This window comes from Parasteatoda tepidariorum, chromosome 1 (assembly GCF_982258835.1).
Source record: "Parasteatoda tepidariorum strain Cologne lab strain chromosome 1, Ptep-v5.0, whole genome shotgun sequence".
NCBI lineage: Eukaryota > Metazoa > Arthropoda > Arachnida > Araneae > Theridiidae > Parasteatoda > Parasteatoda tepidariorum.
This window is the reverse complement of record NC_141755.1, coordinates 120,464,210-120,485,463: the sequence shown is the minus strand read 5'-3', so window position 1 is coordinate 120,485,463 and position 21,254 is coordinate 120,464,210. Positions and strand designations below refer to the sequence as shown.

Sequence of the window (21,254 nt, the reverse complement as noted above, 5' to 3'; positions counted from 1 at the left end):
AAGGAATATATATTTCAGATAATATATATATTCCTTTCTCCAGATATGTGGCATCGAAAATTATGAAAAGCATGAGAAAAAAGAAACAAAATTAAATTACCTCATAAAGATTTGGAATCATCTTTTGGAATTGTTGTAACATGGTTTTACTCTACTTCGACACAAAAAGCTTCAACGATACAGGAAGTTAACCTAAGAATTTATAAAAAATCTATATATTTTATATAAAAATTTATATCTTCTACTCTGTAGAAAGGAATATATATTTCAGATAATATATATATTCCTTTCTCCAGATATGTGGCATCGAAAATTATGAAAAACATGAGAAAAAAGAAACAAAATTAAATTACCTCAAAGATTTGCAATCATCTTTTGGAATTGTTGTAACAGGGTTTTACTCCACTTCGACACAAAAAACTTCAACGATACAGGAAGTTAACCTAAGAATATATAAAAAATCTATATATTTTATATAAAAATATATCTTCTACTCTGTAGAAAGGAATATATATTTCAGATAATATATATTCCTTTCTCCAGATATGTGGCATAGAAAATTATGAAAAGCATGAGAGAAAAAAAAACAAAATTAAATTACCTCATAAAGATTTGCAATCATGTTTTGGAATTGTTGTAACATGGTTTTACTCTACTTCGGCACAAAAAACTTCAACGATTCAGGATGTTAACCTAAGAATATATAAAAAAATCTGTATATTTTATATAAAAATATATATCTTCTACTCTGTAGAAAGGAATATATATTTCAGATAATATATATTCCTTTCTCCAGATATGTGGCATCGAAAATTATGAAAAACATGAGAAAAAAGAAACAAAATTAAATTACCTCAAAGATTTGCAATCATCTTTTGGAATTGTTGTAACAGGGTTTTACTCCACTTCGACACAAAAAACTTCAACGATACAGGAAGTTAACCTAAGAATTTATAAAAAATCTATATATTTTATATAAAAATTTATATCTTCTACTCTGTAGAAAGGAATATATATTTCAGATAATATATATATTCCTTTCTCCAGATATGTGGCATCGAAAATTATGAAAAGCATGAGAAAAAAGAAACAAAATTAAATTACCTCATAAAGATTTGGAATCATCTTTTGGAATTGTTGTAACATGGTTTTACTCTACTTCGACACAAAAAGCTTCAACGATACAGGAAGTTAACCTAAGAATTTATAAAAAATCTATATATTTTATATAAAAATTTATATCTTCTACTCTGTAGAAAGGAATATATATTTCAGATAATATATATTCCTTTCTCCAGATATGTGGCATCGAAAATTATGAAAAACATGAGAAAAAAGAAACAAAATTAAATTACCTCAAAGATTTGCAATCATCTTTTGGAATTGTTGTAACAGGGTTTTACTCCACTTCGACACAAAAAACTTCAACGATACAGGAAGTTAACCTAAGAATTTATAAAAAATCTATATATTTTATATAAAAATTTATATCTTCTACTCTGTAGAAAGGAATATATATTTCAGATAATATATATATTCCTTTCTCCAGATATGTGGCATCGAAAATTATGAAAAGCATGAGAAAAAAGAAACAAAATTAAATTACCTCATAAAGATTTGGAATCATCTTTTGGAATTGTTGTAACATGGTTTTACTCTACTTCGACACAAAAAGCTTCAACGATTCAGGATGTTAACCTAAGAATATATAAAAAATCTGTATATTTTATATAAAAATATATATCTTCTACTCTGTAGAAAGGAATATATATTTCAGATAATATATATTCCTTTCTCCAGATATGTGGCATCGAAAATTATGAAAAACATGAGAAAAAAGAAACAAAATTAAATTACCTCAAAGATTTGCAATCATCTTTTGGAATTGTTGTAACAGGGTTTTACTCCACTTCGACACAAAAAACTTCAACGATACAGGAAGTTAACCTAAGAATTTATAAAAAATCTATATATTTTATATAAAAATTTATATCTTCTACTCTGTAGAAAGGAATATATATTTCAGATAATATATATATTCCTTTCTCCAGATATGTGGCATCGAAAATTATGAAAAGCATGAGAAAAAAGAAACAAAATTAAATTACCTCATAAAGATTTGGAATCATCTTTTGGAATTGTTGTAACATGGTTTTACTCTACTTCGACACAAAAAGCTTCAACGATACAGGAAGTTAACCTAAGAATTTATAAAAAATCTATATATTTTATATAAAAATTTATATCTTCTACTCTGTAGAAAGGAATATATATTTCAGATAATATATATTCCTTTCTCCAGATATGTGGCATCGAAAATTATGAAAAACATGAGAAAAAAGAAACAAAATTAAATTACCTCAAAGATTTGCAATCATCTTTTGGAATTGTTGTAACAGGGTTTTACTCCACTTCGACACAAAAAACTTCAACGATACAGGAAGTTAACCTAAGAATTTATAAAAAATCTATATATTTTATATAAAAATTTATATCTTCTACTCTGTAGAAAGGAATATATATTTCAGATAATATATATATTCCTTTCTCCAGATATGTGGCATCGAAAATTATGAAAAGCATGAGAAAAAAGAAACAAAATTAAATTACCTCATAAAGATTTGGAATCATCTTTTGGAATTGTTGTAACATGGTTTTACTCTACTTCGACACAAAAAGCTTCAACGATTCAGGATGTTAACCTAAGAATATATAAAAAATCTGTATATTTTATATAAAAATATATATCTTCTACTCTGTAGAAAGGAATATATATTTCAGATAATATATATTCCTTTCTCCAGATATGTGGCATCGAAAATTATGAAAAACATGAGAAAAAAGAAACAAAATTAAATTACCTCAAAGATTTGCAATCATCTTTTGGAATTGTTGTAACAGGGTTTTACTCCACTTCGACACAAAAAACTTCAACGATACAGGAAGTTAACCTAAGAATTTATAAAAAATCTATATATTTTATATAAAAATTTATATCTTCTACTCTGTAGAAAGGAATATATATTTCAGATAATATATATATTCCTTTCTCCAGATATGTGGCATCGAAAATTATGAAAAGCATGAGAAAAAAGAAACAAAATTAAATTACCTCATAAAGATTTGGAATCATCTTTTGGAATTGTTGTAACATGGTTTTACTCTACTTCGACACAAAAAGCTTCAACGATACAGGAAGTTAACCTAAGAATATATAAAAAATCTATTTATTTTATATAAAAATCTATATCTTCTACTCTGGAGAAAGGAATATATATTACAGATAATAAAATATATTCCTTTCTCCAGATATGTGGCATCGAAAATTATGAAAAACATGAGATAAAAGAAGCAGAAGAAATAAAAATTGCGCAAAACAAATAACCACTAACTAAAAAGAGTAAAATTTAAAAATGACTTTAAAAACTGAAATTAGTGTAGTTTTAATAATAATTTCAAAATTTACATATATGCATTATAAACTCATGCATAGTTACAGAAATGTTCCTTGAAATCTAAGTTCATAAAATTTCTTGATAAAAGTATCTATTACTTAAAACTTAAATAGTTCGTAAATACAAAATATAAATTCATAATATAAGACCTAACTTTCTATATACAATGCTCATTATAAGCTTTTAAGAGCTCTGAATAAACTTTTGAAAAATCTTAGTGTTATATCAATTTAATCTGAAGAAACAATATGCATTGAAAGCGCAAAATTATTAAAATAATTTTTTCAAAATTTACATTGATAACGAAAAGAAGTATTAGATGAGTTTTTATGACATATGCTTGATTAGAAATATGTCCGATACAGTTTTAATGCTAAATAAGTGGAAACGCCTTTGTGTAACACACTGTTAATACTCCCAAGAGAATTCATAATCTTCCGGAAAGTTTTTAAATTATATTTTCTCTGAAAATTCTATATTTTCCGTGTCTTCCTAAATTAAAAGTGAAAAACGCTATATATTTAAAAATACTAATGTCTTAAGAAATAGAATACACTGTAGTATCATAACTTTTAAATTAATCATTAATCATTTAATAACTTTTAAATTTACATTTTATAAGACAAATGAATTTCTAGAATTCAAAATAATAACTTACTAGATTGTCAGACGCTGAACTAGTAACGCAGAGATAGCAACACAGATTAAGACTGTACAAAAATTCATGAAAGAAACAGATCATTCGAATTCCTTATATGCTCTTCAATGTCTTGAAACACATACTGTGGGTATCAGCAGTTGTCAATCTAGAGGCATTGTAGGGTAATGATGTTGCCGACTTCTTGGCGATAACGATGCACAGTGCATTGAGAAGATTTTCCTTCCACTGAAAGAATGCAGGATGAAAGATGCTGGAGACTGAACTTATTTTTACCACCACCACTTTAAAACTTCAGATGAGGAGGAGAGATTATAAAAAGTGATTTTTAAAGAATCCTGGAGACTTGAAAAATGAGAAGGAGGAATTTAAGCAGTGTACTTTCTTGGCATGAGAGGCCTGGTCCTCAGACGGTCGGTGTAGGGTCCCACCTTTAGAAAAGCTGAGCTAGCTTCCGTCAACATGGCCAATCTTGTACTCCGTCGTCCAGGATTTCCTGGTCTTCTTCGTTGTGGCAAAGGTTGTGCAGCTGGAGCAGAGGGAGCAGATGACTGTGGAGCAGCGGAGGGAGGTGACTGTGGAGCAGCGGGGGGAGGTGACTGTGCTGCTGCTGGGGGAGGTGACTGTGCTGCTGCTGGGGGAGGTGACTGTGGAGCAGCGGGGGGAGGTGACTGTGCTGCTGCTGGGGGAGGTGACTGTGCTGCTGCTGGGGGAGGTGACTGTGCTGCTGCTAGAGGAGGTGACTGTGCTGCTGGAATGGGAGACGGTGGTGGTGGAGAAGTAATGGGAGACGGTGATGGTACTGGTTCAGGTGACTGTGACGGCAAATCCTGGACTTGTGGTGGTGGAGAAGGTTGTTGAATTGGAGAAGAAACAGTTGGGGGAGAAGAAACAACATCCAGTACCTCAGGAGGGAAAGACTGATTTAGAGAATCCTGAATCGATCTTCGCAGCGTTTCACTTCTTTCGTCAATGTCGGTTGCCAGCTGATTTCGTGCCTCCTCAAATGATGCTCCCTGTGACATCCTGTCAATGAATCGATTCGTCAAGGTGATGGTTTGCTCGTGTGCTAGTCGCGTGGCTAGGGCGCTAGCTTCCTCGATGATGCGTTGGCGTTCTTCATTTCTCCTTTTCACCTCCTGCTCATCTTTTCGCTTCTGGTACAGCTGGGCTTTGCGGCGTTCTTCCTGAGCATACCAAGCATGGATGTCACGCATGGCCTGGGACTTCTCCTTTCCCTGCCTGTATTCCCTCACCTAAAAAAGAATGCCAGAATTGTGACTGCAGTACATAAATAACAAAAAATCAAAGAGTAATTTCAAAAACATACTGATACAAGTAGCATTTCCAAGGCTGTTTTTCGATGGCTCTGTCGAAATTATGCTTTTTTGCGAATAATATGCTATTTTTATAACTGCTGTGAGTTTTCAACTGTTACTCATCACTGTTTGATCAAATTTAGTCTATCTAAAGTTAGTGCTGACTACGTTTATTGGCTCAAAACGTCAATAGGGAGAAGAACCACAGTTTTGTGAAAAGCATTAATATTTAAAATCTTACTCCAATGCTGCTTTACGTGGGCTCTTAAAAATGTGAAAAAAACTGAGGCAGTGATTTTGATAATTCTAGGTAAAAAAGATTTCCCCAAATTGGAGATTTTCGAAGAAAGAGTTTTAAAATATTTAAGTTATTTATCTGTACTAAAGCCCAGATACTTCTTCATGGCAAGATTGTATAGATAGTTTGAGTCGTGATGTCTTAGAGGATAGTGCGTTCGTCTTCCAAAGAGGTGAACTGGGTTCGAATCCCAGCGATGGCTGGTCGATACGAATCCCGCATTGCACCAACCATAGCTGATATAAAATATCATCAGTCTTAGATGGATCATGATTTAGAGACCCCATGCCCTTAGGCTAACTAGGGGAGTTTTTCTCTCTAGGTAACGCAAATGCAGATTAGTTCCATCAAAAGTCCTGCACGGAGGCAAATTTCTCCCAATACTTTGTCCAGTAGTTCCCTCGTCTTCTTGATTGGGTTCATAATTAGAAGGCTGCGGAGTTGAACATTAATAGTTTTAAACACAAAAATTTGGGTCTGTTGTTCATCGACGGTTATAAAATAAAAAATATATATAATCTATAGTTTTAAATCATCGAACTGCTACAATTGTAAAGGACTTACATTGAGGCACCGTTTCGACGGAATTTTTTTTTTTCGACGGAGCTTCGAAAAGCAGCGTTAAGGAACAATGATGAAGATTACAACGATAAAATAAAAATTAATAATAGTATAAAAGGATAATAATTCGAAAACAAAACTTTATCTGTGAAAAAATAGAAATTTACTGAGTTTGAAACAAATATTTTTTATTACAAACTTACGGATTTCGTTTAAAATTACTTTAACACGCGTCATTTTGTAACTAAAATAATCCTCTTTCATATTGTCAATTTTGTATTTTTATCCCCAGAACATTCTAAGGAAACATAAAACTATCAGATTTTCTTTGCTCCCCTCTCAGCTTTTAGTTTTTATGCTTTTTTTCTTTAAAAATTTGTTTCATTACGATTTCCAAAGTTCTTTTCGCAGTTTTCTCCATTTCTTCGGCTAAACTAAAGAGTGTTCTAAAATAAACATAAGATTTGAATTTGCCGTTTTTATCATGCAGTAAATTGTTGACAACTCTGAAAAAAGAACAATTTGACAGCTGAGAGAAACAATTGAAAAAAGAACAATTTGACAGCAGAGTTGGTAAAAATGGAGCGTTCAAGACGGTGCCAAACAGCCAGTGAGGCAATTCAATTACTGCATGAGACATTTTCTGGTCGCGTACTCCCTCGTTTCGATGACAAGAATTGGCCCTTAGATCATGTTATTTAACTCCATTAGATTTCTTCTTATGGGGTTATTTGAAATCAAAGGATTTATAAGCTCTCAACCACTCATTCATTACAAGAGGAAATTAAACACTGCATCAACAAAATTCAGCCACAATTGTGCAAAAGGAGAGGAAAAATTTCGACAGAAGAGTGCGCATGTGCCAGGAAAGCCGTGGAGCCCATTTGCCCGATATAACACTATCCAATGTTCTTTATGATTCAATGCAAACATAACAATCAAAAGGCTAAGAACTGTGTTTTCTATTTAATTCAAACATTGCGTTAATTTTGGGACATCCTTTATTATCTTAAAACTTTTGACTAAGCTATTCTATTTCCTAAATATGAAAGGTGTCCGTACCTGTTTTTTATTTTATTCTGGAAATTAAAAAAAAAGTTAAGAGATGTCTGTCGAACAACCGACTTATTTAGAAATAATGTGTTCTTTAAAAGAAGAAAATAATCAAAAATGTTACAGCTAATCCTCCCATTAAGGAAAAAATAGAATTGTATTTTCATTATTTTTTAAATTTAGATTATCTTGAGAATTCCTTTTATGAAATACAATCTGTCTACTATTTCATTCACAAATTGAAACAGGTGTTAAAAACTGTTTCAACATTTATAAAAAATTATGGGTCAAAATGTCTTATTTTTATATTATTATTCATCTTTATCATTTATTTTTAGTCTGGAGAATGTTCTGAAAAAGTTAATTGAAATCTTGCTGCTTAGGAAATTAAAATAAATAACAGCATTCAGATTTACACTTATTTTGGAATTTAATCCATAAAACTCGTTGCATAATTTCTTGGATAATTATTTTTATAAAATAATATTAAAACGTTAATTTTCATTTACTACGGCTTTTGATAATTTAACAAGCGTTTTATTTAAAAGTAAGTGACTATTGTTAAAAACAGGTAACTTACCTTCTCTGGCGTTTCTAATCCTCTCCTTCTAGAAGAAAAATAGAAAATTCTTAAAAAGCCTTTAACCATGTATATATATATATATATATATATATATATATATATATATATATATATATATATATATATATATATATATATATATATTATTACAGGTCATTTCACTCAGATAAATATTTAAGTTACATGGTTTTCTTAAATAAACATGATTTGCATCCCTATGTTCTATGTTTCAATACATTCTGAAACTGACTTTTGCAAACACGTTCAAACCTGCTCAACATGTCGTTCCACTAAGCTCCTCGATTACAAACAGTTACATATTTATCACAAAATATGGCTACTAAAGTTTCTTCGTTTTGTTTCTTTAACTTATTTCACGATTCTGATCCTCACTACCAACATCTGATAGCTTCATTTTAAGTAGAGTCCGTGATATCCTTAAGAAATAAAAATGTGGCAGCAAAGCTAAGGAGATATATTTAATTATGTTTATATTCACCACAACATTCAATATTTAATTTTAAAAACTTGTAAATTTGTGGTCACGAAGTATTGGGTCTCAAAATTTTAATTGTAACATGTGAAATAACAAGTAATTTTCCAATTTAGAATTTTTAAAGAAGTTAGCTATCTACTAATATACTGCCCTATACGAGGGCCCAAAAAATTTGCACTTCATAAGATTTGTGAATGGTACTAAGTAAACTTGGTTTGCAGTAAAAAGAACGTTATTTACATCACACTCATTTCATTAGTTTATTAAAAAGTATGATTTATAAAACTGAAAGAAAGGAACATTTAGGTTTAAAATACCCCTAATTAAACAAGAGTAACATTTGTTTCAGTGTTTTACAATACTTTTTTAACTCTGATATTCTTATCACGAGATAACTTTTGACCTTTTTTAATTATTAGTTAAAGCCAGCTTACTCGCTCTTGTAGCTTTTTCATTTTATGTAAGAAATTTCAAAGTCGAATGACATACATGAAATGACACATAATCCAAAGAATAAAAGTTAAATAGTTGCAAGGTCGATTACATCATATCGACATTATTTTGAAAAAAATTAACTACTCTGGTTCAATGAAACAATTATCAACGAATCATTAATATTCTTGTTTCCTTACTGCAAAATATTAAATCACAATTTGTATTCATAATTTCTTCAAAACATGTGTTAAAACTATTATTATAAGTTATTTAAGTAGAAAAATCCTAATGTAAGAAAAAGAACAATTTCAGAGATGATGATTCTTAAAATAGCACTGTTTTTGAATCGATAACGAAATAAGGCACATCGAGCATTTCCTTGAGATGCAATTTTCTTGAATTGTGCTAAAGTTGATAAATAATATTAACAACTTTTTAAACAAGTTTTTTCAACATTATCCTTTTTAAAATGGCAACTTTCTTAAAGTCAGAGGGCAAGAATCAAATAGACGTCAAAATAAAATTGTATAATATTTACTGCAATTTTTTGCTCATTTAAAAACAAAGCATAATTTTATATTTTTTGCTGTGCACCCATGCGCATTTACTTTTTATCACTCAAATAAATACGAAGCAATAAAAACGCCGATCTTCATTTTTTGTCATCATTTTTCAGAAAAAATAGCCAGCTATTCTGAATCAAACAATTTTGATTAACAGAATATTTTTAATTTCTTAACAAGATTTAATTCTCAGCTAGCTGACAATTATTCGAAATTTTCTTACAATAAAAACTTTATAGTAGTTTAAGGAAATTTTAATTTAAAGTTTAGGGGAATTTTACTTTAATTTTACTAAATTAAAGTACTAAATCAATTGATTTGCACAGTAAGGGCAAAATATTGCACGTGGTAGCTTAAAGAATAAGATTGAGAAATGTTGCAATTTAATTATATAGTTGGCAAATTAACTCTGCAAAACAATCGTAGACAGGTAGTTAACAAATTTATTTTAAGATAAAGACGATAGATAAGATGTTGAAAAATGTTAAAATGCTTAAAAATGTTGACTACGTAATTTATTAATAATTATAAAACATACATTCAAGAAATTGATAAATATATTATTCCAAATCTATGCATGCGTTGTTTTTGAAAGAACAAGCTAAAAAATAAAATAAAAAAGAGCTGATGTATAATCGCATTCTATCATAAACATGCTTTTATAAAACTAAATATTCGTTGAATAAAATGTTTCATTCAAATCTCGTTATTAAATTGCGAATAAATTTTTAGACTACTGAGAAAGAAGAATTGTACTTTATAATTAAAAAAAAAAGGAATAGCAATTGGATATTAGCGAAAGAAATATATAGGAAATTCCCTACGCGTGCGTAAGTCAACTTCCTCGTAAGTTAACCGCATTTAAATATTAATCGCTCCGTTTAAATATTTTTTCACTATCACCAAAATAATTTTTTAAATTAAAATTAATTTTTCTCGGCATCTACCTAATGAAAACTGGGGAAACTTTAAATTGTGCATTAGAAAAAATACGTAGTTTAATATGGTACGAAAAAATCTATACCTCATAATTCAAATTCTTTTCATCCACAATCGAATTGAATTATAAAAAATAATAAACAATTATTAAAAATTATTTTTTGTATGAAATTATATTTGGGTTAATGGGTTTTATAAGTGGGTACAATTTTTTTGAATTGCTTAATTAGTTTTAAAAACATGACTAAAAACGCAAAAAGACAAATTAGCAATAAATGGTCCGAACCTTGAATCGCTCTCCTGACCTAACTATGAGGATCATATTTCCCAGATTGCGGCTACCCCCAATAATTTGAAAGTTAAGAATCCAAATATGTTTAAAAAAATAGGAACCATTAAGATTGACACTTAGTACCTGGCAATCTGATCATTAGAACGAAAGTGGAAATCTGATCATTAGAACGAACAAGGTGATATCTTTTTTTTCCTTTTTTTTTGTGCTCACTGCACATAATTGAAAACGTTATATATAACAGACGGTAGCTTAAATCCTGCTACAAACTTCTATTAGTTGCGGCACATCTTCTGGACTAAAATTCCATTTAAAAAAATGTCCGGAAATGTTGTCATGCGTCGATACGGATCTTTCCTTATTACGAACTGTTTATTCGTGTGCTTCTAAACAGGTTAGTTATAATAGGGAATCGCTCCTAGCCGCGTACAACATTTCCGGGAATGGGCTTTTGTGAAATTTTAATCGTAAGGATGTACTTTAACTCCCCGAGAAGTCTGTTGCAATATTAGCGTGACCTTCTGTTATCTGTAGCATTTTTAAATGTGTACGTATTGATGAAAAAGTAGTTTAAAAATGTCATTTTAAAAAATTATTTAAATTTTAAAATCTGGGAGCAAAACTTATTTCAGATTTAAAATTCCCTCACCTGGATTAGGCTAAAACATGGTATTGTATAAATGTATAAGTTTGTATAAGTTTTTTTTGTACAAGTTATTTATTATGAAAAACTTATACAACTTTTCGTGTACAAAATTACAGGAATCGAATGTTTCAGAAGAAAAAAAATTTATTAAATTTTATAAATGTCAATAAAAAATCCTTTTGCAAAAAATTTTAAAAAAGACAAAAAATAACATTTGTACAAAATCAAAAATAGAGTTTCTTCAAAAATTTTTAGTAACTCTTAAAACTAACTTTGTTTTACTTTGTGAATGCTTTTGCTTAATAAGTGTTTACTTTTTTGCTTGTCAATAGGAAAAAACAAGATTCCATATTAGAAGACTTAAGATTAAAAAACATTGCTGTCGCATAATCTATATACATATTTCTCTTACACGGCGATAAAAAAAAGCCTCATTACAACTCCCCGAATGGCAACGCTAGAAAATAGACCAATGATTACCGCTAAAAATGTCACATGTCAAATCTAGCTAAGATGGCTCAACATATAGCGCTTTTAAAAAGGAAAACTGAAATAACCAGGGAGAGCATAAGCTAGGCAGAAGTCTTTGTCGATAGATCTCTATTTTGGTTTTTTGTCGAAAGCGTTTTTTTTTCACGAATTTATGTATTACGAATTTATTTGACAATTTTTGATTTATATCACGAATTTATTTGTTTTACTAGAATTTATTTGTTTATGCAGGTTTTTCCATTGCAATTCACTAATTTAAATTTTTAATAGACTTAATTATAGCCGAAATTTTAACCTTTTTAAAGAGATATCAGTTTTAGAAATTTTATCTTAAGATTTTATACTATAGCACATTTCTAATAGATTTAACGAATTACATGTCATTTATTTGAATTCAAATTTATTTTAAGGACTCAGTACTTACTAAAAAGATGTAATTTAAAAAAAAAAAAAAAAAAGTTGTTATATGGATTTGAATGATTGCTTTGAAATCTTAGAATTTTGTGCATTTGCAATGTACCTAAGTTAGTAGCGAGCGAAGCGAGCTTGGTTTGCGGAGTAAACCATATAACATTGCGTAGCAATTTTCGGGGGTTGGCGAGCGTTAGCGAGCAGGGGGCGCAGCTCACTAGTACCAAATAAAAATACTAATGTTTATAGCATTAGCAATTTGACGTAGAAATTTTATTAAACATTATTCTAGCAACATTGGCGATCAAATATTTAATTCTGGTGGGTAAAGATTCTGCAAAATGTTTTCGCAGAAAGATTCTGCGAAAACATTTTTAGATCATTCTTGAAAAATTTCCTGTCCATGTAAGTTTATCTGATTTCGCTACTCGCTTTATAGTCCATTTTTTCATACTGTTTTTTCTTTCTATTTTATTTTCTGTTTTTACATGTTATTTTTACTTTTTGTGTTCTATTTTATTTGTTGTAATTTTTATAAAAAAATTTTTTGAGTGCTCCTCACACTATTGTATTAATATATTTTGCTTTGGCTTTATTGATACAATATCAGAAAGCACTTTGTTTCGCGGATATAATCGTGTGGGCTGATGAAAAGATTATATCTTTTTTTTTAAATAAAATTTCATACTTTTTTTTTTAAACTGTTATTTTTTTACTTATTAATCCCCCCCTTTTTTTGCGTATGTCTAATTTTTCCTTGTTTTATTCTTAATTTAAACGTATATATATATATATATATATATATATATATATATATATATATATATATATATATATATATATATATATATATATATATACACTAGGGGGCTAAGCCCCATTTTCGCTACCGCTCACCAACCCCGATGATAGCTTCGCCATAATTGTGTTTTCTTGGCAAAAACATTTTTTCTACTAAAGTTAAACTTATTCACTGTTTGCTTACTCTTGCGCCTGTACCTCCCACGTTCAAATATTACTATCAATTAGTATTATAAACATTTAGATCTCTTGGTGAACAGAAGTGATTTTTCGAAGCAATCATTTTTTAAAATAACATTTATATTCTTATAACATTACAGTGTTCAAATAAATTTGATGAGTTCAAAACCATAATTTAAAATTTTCGTTATTAATAGCGGTACTGGAAAATAACTTTAAATTAGGGATACAAAAATATTTAAAGAAAAACGATACCTTTACGACTTTTGTTAATTTTGTGCTGATGACAACCAAAGCAATTAGTAATGAATGAGGAAAAACCGTATCGCACCTCGTGATTAAGCCAATAGAAATGCACGGACAACAATGGAAAACTCTGACAGCATTATTAGACACTCAAAATAAAATAAAAATCCTTTTCACACATATGCGTTCTCAATTTTAATTGGCTGTTTTGTGCGTTACTAAACGCAAATGTTCTGTGATTGGCTATGTATCATCATTTCACTCTCTTCTTATATTATATAAAGATATAGTACTGATACTTACTCATTCATTAATACTGACTCATTCATTTTTTACCAACGAAAGCATTCCTACAGGAATCTTGAAATCTTCAGACTTCCTTACATTGACTTGATATTATTACTATTGCACTAACAATGGCAATATTTATTGCTATAACAATTACATGTTCTTTAATGCTTTCTTAAATATGAAGTAGGGGCAAGGCGAAATTTCAGTTCGGCTAGTAATTGTTAAGTTTAGAACAATTAGTTTCATGCCTTTTCTTATTATTATGGATTGGAAAAAAAAAAAATCGTAATACATTTTAAAAGAGTGGATAGAGCGTTAGCCATCCAATGAGACGAGCCGGGATCGAATCCCAGCAATGGCTGGTCGATACGAATTTCGCTTCTGGCTTTCGCTGCCCACAGTGCTGACGTAAAATATCCGCAGTGGTAGACGGATCATGGGTTAGAGTCCTTTTGTCATCAGGCTAATCATGATTTTCCTCTCCATGTAATGCAACTGCGAGTAAGTTCCCTCACAAAGTCCTTCACGAAGGAAAAATTCCCCCAATACGTGATCCTGAAGTTCCCTTGTCTTCTGGATTGGGTTCAAAATTAGGAGGCTACGGAATTTAGCATTAGTAGTCGTAAACCCAATATTGGGTAGACTGCTCAATGACGTTTATAATACAAAGTAAAATGAAGCTTGGAAGTCAGTTATATTCAATTGGTATATTGTAGTTATAAGTACCCAATCGACTATATGAACCCTTAAAACTAAGAACAAGGTTTCTAATGTAACATACCTTTTCTTACCCTGACCCTCCTGTCCAGAACCAGAAGGGCCTGAAGCAGACGCTGATCCGGATGGAGCACTTGAGCCCCCGGCTGCTACATCAAAACTTCGTTTCATTCTTAAATCTAAAAATGTCAAAACTACATAAGTAAATTAAAAAATTAATTCATTTAATATATGACGCAATAAATTTTTGACAATGATGAAAGGAAGAAAACATCTGGTTAACAATTAGTCGATTTTATCTTAATTAATTTCAATCCGTATTAACAAAATTTATATTTTTGACACAGATTTGAACAATATTTCAATCATTGAATAAAAAGAATAGAAGCAGAAAAATGATATAGAAATTTGATATTTTTATATATATATATATATATATATATACACACACACACGTTTTCGTATTGAAATTAAATTGCGATTCGCAGTGAGTAAATCGGGTGATATGATTTAAGATTCGGAAAACATGTAAAGTCCTAAACCATGAGAATTGTTAATCGCGATGGCAATTCGACTTCATAAATTTCAAAAATATTCGAATTGCGATATAAGAATTCAAAGAGAATAAAACCGAAGAAATAAATTTCTCCTAACGGTAAAATTACGTGTGGAAAGTTAAACTTCCGATATTAATGAAGATAACAAATAGTAAGGAAAATAAATAGAACTGAATTAAAATTTTAAAAAAGCGAATAATTATTTCATAACGAGTGGAAACGAAATCCACACATGCGTTAACGTTTCGTCAGTGCAATGAGAAATCAAAATTGAGATCATTCGTATAGGGGAAATCCTAGGGAGAAAAATTCGACTTGCAAACTTTAATTTTCTTCAACTCATAGTGGGCGTTGAAAAATCGCGTTGTCGTAGGTAGGCACTTTATTTACGTCGCACTAGAGCTGCACAATGGGCTATTGGCGACGGTCTGGGAAACATCCCTGAGGTTGATCCGAAGACATGCCACCGCAATTTTAAAACTCTGCAGACGGCTCTCCTGCCTTAGTAGCCCCGAATACCTCTGCGCGGGAGCATTTTTCAGTAGAACAGATACCGCTGCTGTCCCCTGTGCAGAGGTTGTGATCAACCCTAGTGATGCTCGACTTCGGTGTTCTACTGGGAACCGTATCTCTTTACGCAATGTAAGACCATGTTGTTATAAATACGAAAAAACTGAACTTTTTCAATGATTAATTTTTAATCTTTCCTAAAAATGTAAAAATAGGAAAAAATTCAATTCTGCAGAAATTACCAGATTTTCGATACTGAAATAGGAAAGAAACACCAGAATCCAGTTATTTTATCATAACTTGTCAAAATTTAAAATTGAGCTAATTTTGTATTTGGAAGGAAAGAATGAAAGATGGTTCTTTTTTTTGAATAAATCTTTTTAAAAAAATGAGTTTTTAAGCACTTTGTCGCAACTTTGTCATCCCTTCCTCTTAGAGAACAAATATGGAATTATGTATGAAAAACTAGTAAAAAAATTTAAAAGTTTCGAAACTTTTTAAAAGCTATTATTACATTTTTTTTACAGTTACATTTTTTTGTTAGATCTTTAAATACTCCATTGTTTTCATGTTAAATGCATTTGTTCAAACAAGTACAATAACTAAAATTCAAAATATTTTGTAAACATTTTTTTTTTTAAGTTTTCCCCGAGAAAGAAAAATTTTCAAATTAACAAAAGCTCGAAAAAGAAAACTGCTCACAAAAACACTGTAATCTCTGAAGTAAAAATTGCTCGTCGTTTTACGTCACATAAAAAGTGATTTAAACGTGCAATAACTTAAATTAACTGAAATACAATAAAATACAAACAATAAAATAACACAATATTGTAGTATAATAAATTAAAAGTAAACCTATTACTTTTTATACACCATTTCAATATTTGCTTTCAAAGAGGGGACAAAGTATCTGTATGTAATTTTATAACTTAGATTATTATGCTTAATAAATATTCATAGCTATTTTCATTTACACGCAAATAAACTCACGGAGGTTCCAATTTCCCAAATTATCTATCAGAAATACAATAAGGCAGAAATATATACATTTAGCGATAAAATTAGCGCAATTTTAAGGTGTATGTACTATTTAGTTCTATATAGGTATAGAATATTAACATTTGGGCTTCTAATTACATATTAAAAAAAAAATTTTTTTTCATAGAAGATAATACATTTCCCTGATTCTTTAATGAGAATTCTGGTTGGTTCAGCAGAAACAATTAGTATATCATAAATCATTCCTACATTGTTTTGATGGTGGTTCATGATCGCTCCCCATATTTGATTTCTTACAAACTATGATGGAAATTTTTGATAGTTTAACATGAACGAACCATCAAAACAAGTTGCGTTGGACCATCATAAATCAGTCCGAATTCTTAAATTGGGGTGATGGTTACTTATGTTGGTCACCATCAAAAATAAAATGCTTCATGATGAAATTATTGATGGTTACCATCAAAATTATGTTAGTCCATCAATAGAAAACCATAAAAAATTTCGACTTTGGTATAACATGAAAAAATTTGATTTCATGGAATCAATGGTCAAGATTTTGGTTAAATTCAAAACTAGTCCATATTATTTTGCCATTTCGCATTAAAACCACTGAAAATTTCTGCCCACTGCATTTCATATTTGAGTTTACGTTCTTTTGCTTTTCCATGCGGTGAGAAGATTTTAGTTTCTTAATAGTTTGTTGGGAGAAAAAAGGATGAGATTTCCTTCCTTAAAAAACTCTTTTTTCTATCAAATCATTTGTTTTTTATTTATTTGTTCTGCTAGAGTTGATTAGGGAGTAGAAAATAAATTATCATAGAATTAATTGCGAACACCAAAATTTTAAACTCTTAGTAGTTAAGAGGAAGAAAAAAATTAATTTTACGCAAATTAATACGAAATTTCTTAAAAAGTGTAATTTTTATTATTCAATCGTAAAATCGCAAGCTTTACTTTGAAATGGTAACAGCTACGGTTAAGTTGTAATAGATTGGCACCACTGCTATATTAGGATGCTATGTGCCCTGCTCGCTAATGCTAGCCAGCTCATAGAACTGCTTGCGTAGTTCGCTTCGATTGCTGCACATAACGAGCTCACTTATTGCATACGTTGCTTCAACCTGACTTAGCATGCTTATTGGAAAACTAAAATTTAGAATAAATAGTTCATCCAACTCATCTCTGTACAAAATTCCAAATATATATTTGGTTTCTCTGAACAAAATTCTAAATATATATTTGGTTTCTGTGTACAAAATTCGAAACATATACACTTGAATATTAATTTGAAAGTGCGAACAGTTTACAAGATTTTTTTTTCACAATTCTTTTTGAGTATCAAAGCAAAACAGCTTCAAGTCCTTTATTTTATCCCTATGTTGTAAAATGTACAAAAGCCGAAGAAAAACAAGTATATTCATTAAAAATTTTTAATGTAAGTGGTATTTAGAATTGGATAATAAATATAAAAGAATTTCGGTGAGATATCTGTTCTTGATTTTAATCTACCGCAGCGCTGACAAAAAATAGATCATTCGTTCGAATTTCATTGTCTTCGGGCTAACCGATAGAGGTTTCCGTGGTATTTCGTTTCGTGAAACGCAAATGCGGGTTAGTTCTATCGCCAAGTCCCGATGCTTGATGCAAAAGCTTCCTTGTCTTCTGGATTGGTTATGAAATTGCATGGCTACATAGTCGTAAACTAATAATTGGGTCGGCTATTCAAGATTGCTTATTAAATAAAATATTCATTCCTTAAAATTGGAACTTTTCTGAAATCAAACTAACACATATTTTGCTACCAGCATTTTTTATTTTGAAAAACTTTCAAAAATATTATGAAACGTGTTCATTACTTGAATTAATTTTGTTAAGATAGGATTGAATAACACAAAATATTTCGATGTTCTTAGTAAAAATATGAACTTCTTACCAAAAAAACAAGTATGATTTAATGTTCCAGTTTTTCTTTATTAAATTACAACTAACCCATTATTACTTTAGAACAGAGTTGTCAAACTCGCTGCACGCGGGCCGCATGCGGCCCGAGATGATCATATTTGAGGCCCAGTCAATATATCCCAAACAAAGTAAAAATAAAATTGAAGTGTGAATTAGAAACGAAACCAGCATATAAAATTATAATATACTTTATTTATAAACTATACGGATCATTTTAAATTGTCCGCTCGAAAATGCAAAATTCGAATTGGCTGAAATGGAGTCCGTTTCACACTAAGCTATCAATTAGATAGTACATAATCAGGTTTATCCTATTATAGCGAGGTAAGATCTAGCTCCAAGGTTCTCAATCAATTCTGGGATTTGAAAGAAAAAATATGTAAGTTTTTACAAACTATAAATAAAGATACAAGCTTGTTCTCCAATCAAATATGGTTGATGTAACCAAACACTTATCCGATTTAAATTTATTGTTACAAGGCAAGGATCAGATCATTACAAACATGTTTGACATAATTAAAAAGGCATTCAAATGTAAACTATATCTTTGGGAAAAGCAAATGAAAAATGAAGATTTAACGCACTTCCCAACGTGCAACAAGAACAAATCTAGTTTAGATGATACTGCATCGTATCAAAAATACGCAGAAAGAAATTTCAAATCTTAGAACAGAATTTGAAATAAGGTTTAAAGATTTTAATTCTTTGGAAGACAAATTTTGTTTGTTTTCTTCGATTTTCTCAATAAATATAGACTCAGTACCCAGTTATATGCAAATTAAAGTGATTGAGATTCAGTGAGACTCAAATTTGAAGGCAAAATTCATTGAAGTGGGTGTGCCTAAATTTCATGAATATTTACCAGCAAGGTTTGAAAATACTCGAAAATTCGCGCATGACATTATTTCCAAGTTTGGAAGTACTTATCAGTGAGAGCAATTATTTTCTGTTATGAATGGAAATAAATCTCCTGTCCGAAACCGTATTAATAATGCTCACGTTGGGTCAATTTTAAAAGTAGATTCGGCCAATAAAATTTCTCCCGAAATAGAAAAGATAATAGCAGAGAAGAGATGTCAAGTATCAGGACGCAAACAATAATTTAACTTCATATATGTTTATTACAATTCAAAATAAAAAATATTTGTTTCTATGAACATTGAATTTTTTTTGCGGCCCACCTGAAGTTAAGCATCGTTTATTTGGCCCAAGTTGGCTTTTGAGTTTGACACCCCTGCTTTAGAATCATCCTGTCTAAAACTATTAAAATTGTTTGCTTACTGAATTTCAGATTTGAGTTTTCTTTAGCTTTTTCATTAGGACAGAAAATTAAGTATTAAAATATATTGGTGGAAGATACGATTTCTTTGCTATCAAATGTATTTTGTTTTCTTTCATTTATCTTAGAATTGTTTAAAGAGTAGAAAAAATTAACATAGATTCGATTCAAACAATACAATTTCATGACACTTGAAGATTCATGACACATGAGGAAGACACATGAAAAATTCCAGTTTTTCCATTCAAAAAAAATAATAAATTCACCAATAATAGTTTATATTTCTCTGATAACTATTCAGAACGTACAAAATTCAAAACTGTAATTCAGCTAATTTTATTAGTTTCCATCATATGAATACAAAAAAAAAAAAAAATTCATAATCTTACATATTTCATTTTTCACAATAAATATTTTTAAACATGCTACAGCAGAATAGCAGAATTTATTATATTTGGATTTTATTTATTTGTTTATTTATTGCCGTGTTAAAATTAAGTTTATTTTGTATAGACCTAAATTAAAAATCTTATAACTATTAAAACTATATTTTAATTTGTTTCATAAATTACAGAATACTAAAATAAAATGACGTTGATTTTACTCTTTAATCTAACTAATTAAAATGAGAATTAAATTTATGCAACATTTATGCATTATTAAATTTATGCAAATTAATGCATTATTAAATTTATGCAAATTAATGCATTATTAAATTTATGCAAATTAATGCATTATTAAATTTATGCAAAATTTATGCATTATTTCTATATGGCAATAACACCTTTTAGATACTAAATGACACTATAGAGCCATATTCTCCCTCTTAATTTTTTATTATGTCAGACAATACAATCTCTTAGAGATAGCAGTGAACCTTAGAGTTAAAATTCAAACTCTAGCAAGCACTTTTTGATTGTACTTAAAAAAGAAAAACTTCAAAAGAAAACTCTTAAAAAAGAAAAACTCGTTCTACCAGTACTAAGCTCTCGTTGAAATTAGAGCTAGGTAAAAAATGGCTTACATACATATATATAATTGATATTAATCATGAAAGGCATTTTTCGAAAAATATTTCAACAGGCAACATTAAAAAAAATTTTAAGAAATAAGAGTTAAATTTTCAGAATTCCATTAAAAAAATACAATAATTTGTACTTTAAGATAAAATGTACTTACAGTAAGAATAAATAGATCAAACAGTCGAAATCAAAGATTTCTTAAATGTATAGTGCAAGGCTAATATAAAGCAGAAAGCAAGCTCAAGTTAAAGTTTTATCAAACAGAGTGAAATAAAATTGCGAGTGTTTAAAACAATTTGAAGGGTTACCAGATTAAGTATGACGAAGCCAAATCTCAGCCAGTTGGCTATGTTTGCATACTTAAATTGGCGAAATCAGATAAAAAAGCGATTACTTTTTACTTAACTTGTAAAACTCTAAATTCGGACACATTTTACATATATATATATATATTTAAATATATTCTTTGCATTGATTTTAAACAGT

The 21,254-nt window shown here is 29.7% G+C and overlaps 1 protein-coding gene across 1 annotated transcript; it reads right to left on the bottom strand.

Annotated features, from left to right (window-relative positions):
• Positions 1–601: 601 nt before the first annotated feature.
• On the bottom strand, positions 602–21,032 carry LOC147816815 (uncharacterized). Its single transcript, XM_087159380.1, has 15 exons — positions 20,926–21,032; positions 14,501–14,615; positions 7,925–7,952; positions 4,114–5,369; positions 3,113–3,204; positions 2,862–2,951; positions 2,611–2,702; positions 2,360–2,449; positions 2,109–2,200; positions 1,858–1,947; positions 1,607–1,698; positions 1,356–1,445; positions 1,105–1,196; positions 854–943; positions 602–693 (listed from the first exon to the last, which is right to left on the bottom strand). Exons 2-4 carry the CDS (start codon positions 14,605–14,607, stop codon positions 4,482–4,484), a joined length of 1,023 nt encoding a protein of 340 aa, XP_087015506.1. The 5' UTR covers positions 14,608–14,615; positions 20,926–21,032; the 3' UTR covers positions 602–693; positions 854–943; positions 1,105–1,196; positions 1,356–1,445; positions 1,607–1,698; positions 1,858–1,947; positions 2,109–2,200; positions 2,360–2,449; positions 2,611–2,702; positions 2,862–2,951; positions 3,113–3,204; positions 4,114–4,481.
• Between the last annotated feature and the right edge of the window lie 222 nt (positions 21,033–21,254).

What these genes read in the sequence shown, in the direction of transcription:
- LOC147816815 (XM_087159380.1), bottom strand. Translation starts at nt 14,607, where the DNA reads ATGAAACGAAGTTTTGATGTAGCAGCCGGGGGCTCAAGTGCTCCATCC. An exon ending in GAGGGTCAGGGTAAGAAAAG is followed by an intron (nt 7,953 to 14,500) that starts GTATGTTACATT and finishes TTTTTCTTCTAG; the next exon opens with AAGGAGAGGATTAGAAACGC. An exon ending in GATTAGAAACGCCAGAGAAG is followed by an intron (nt 5,370 to 7,924) that starts GTAAGTTACCTG and finishes ATTCTTTTTTAG; the next exon opens with GTGAGGGAATACAGGCAGGG.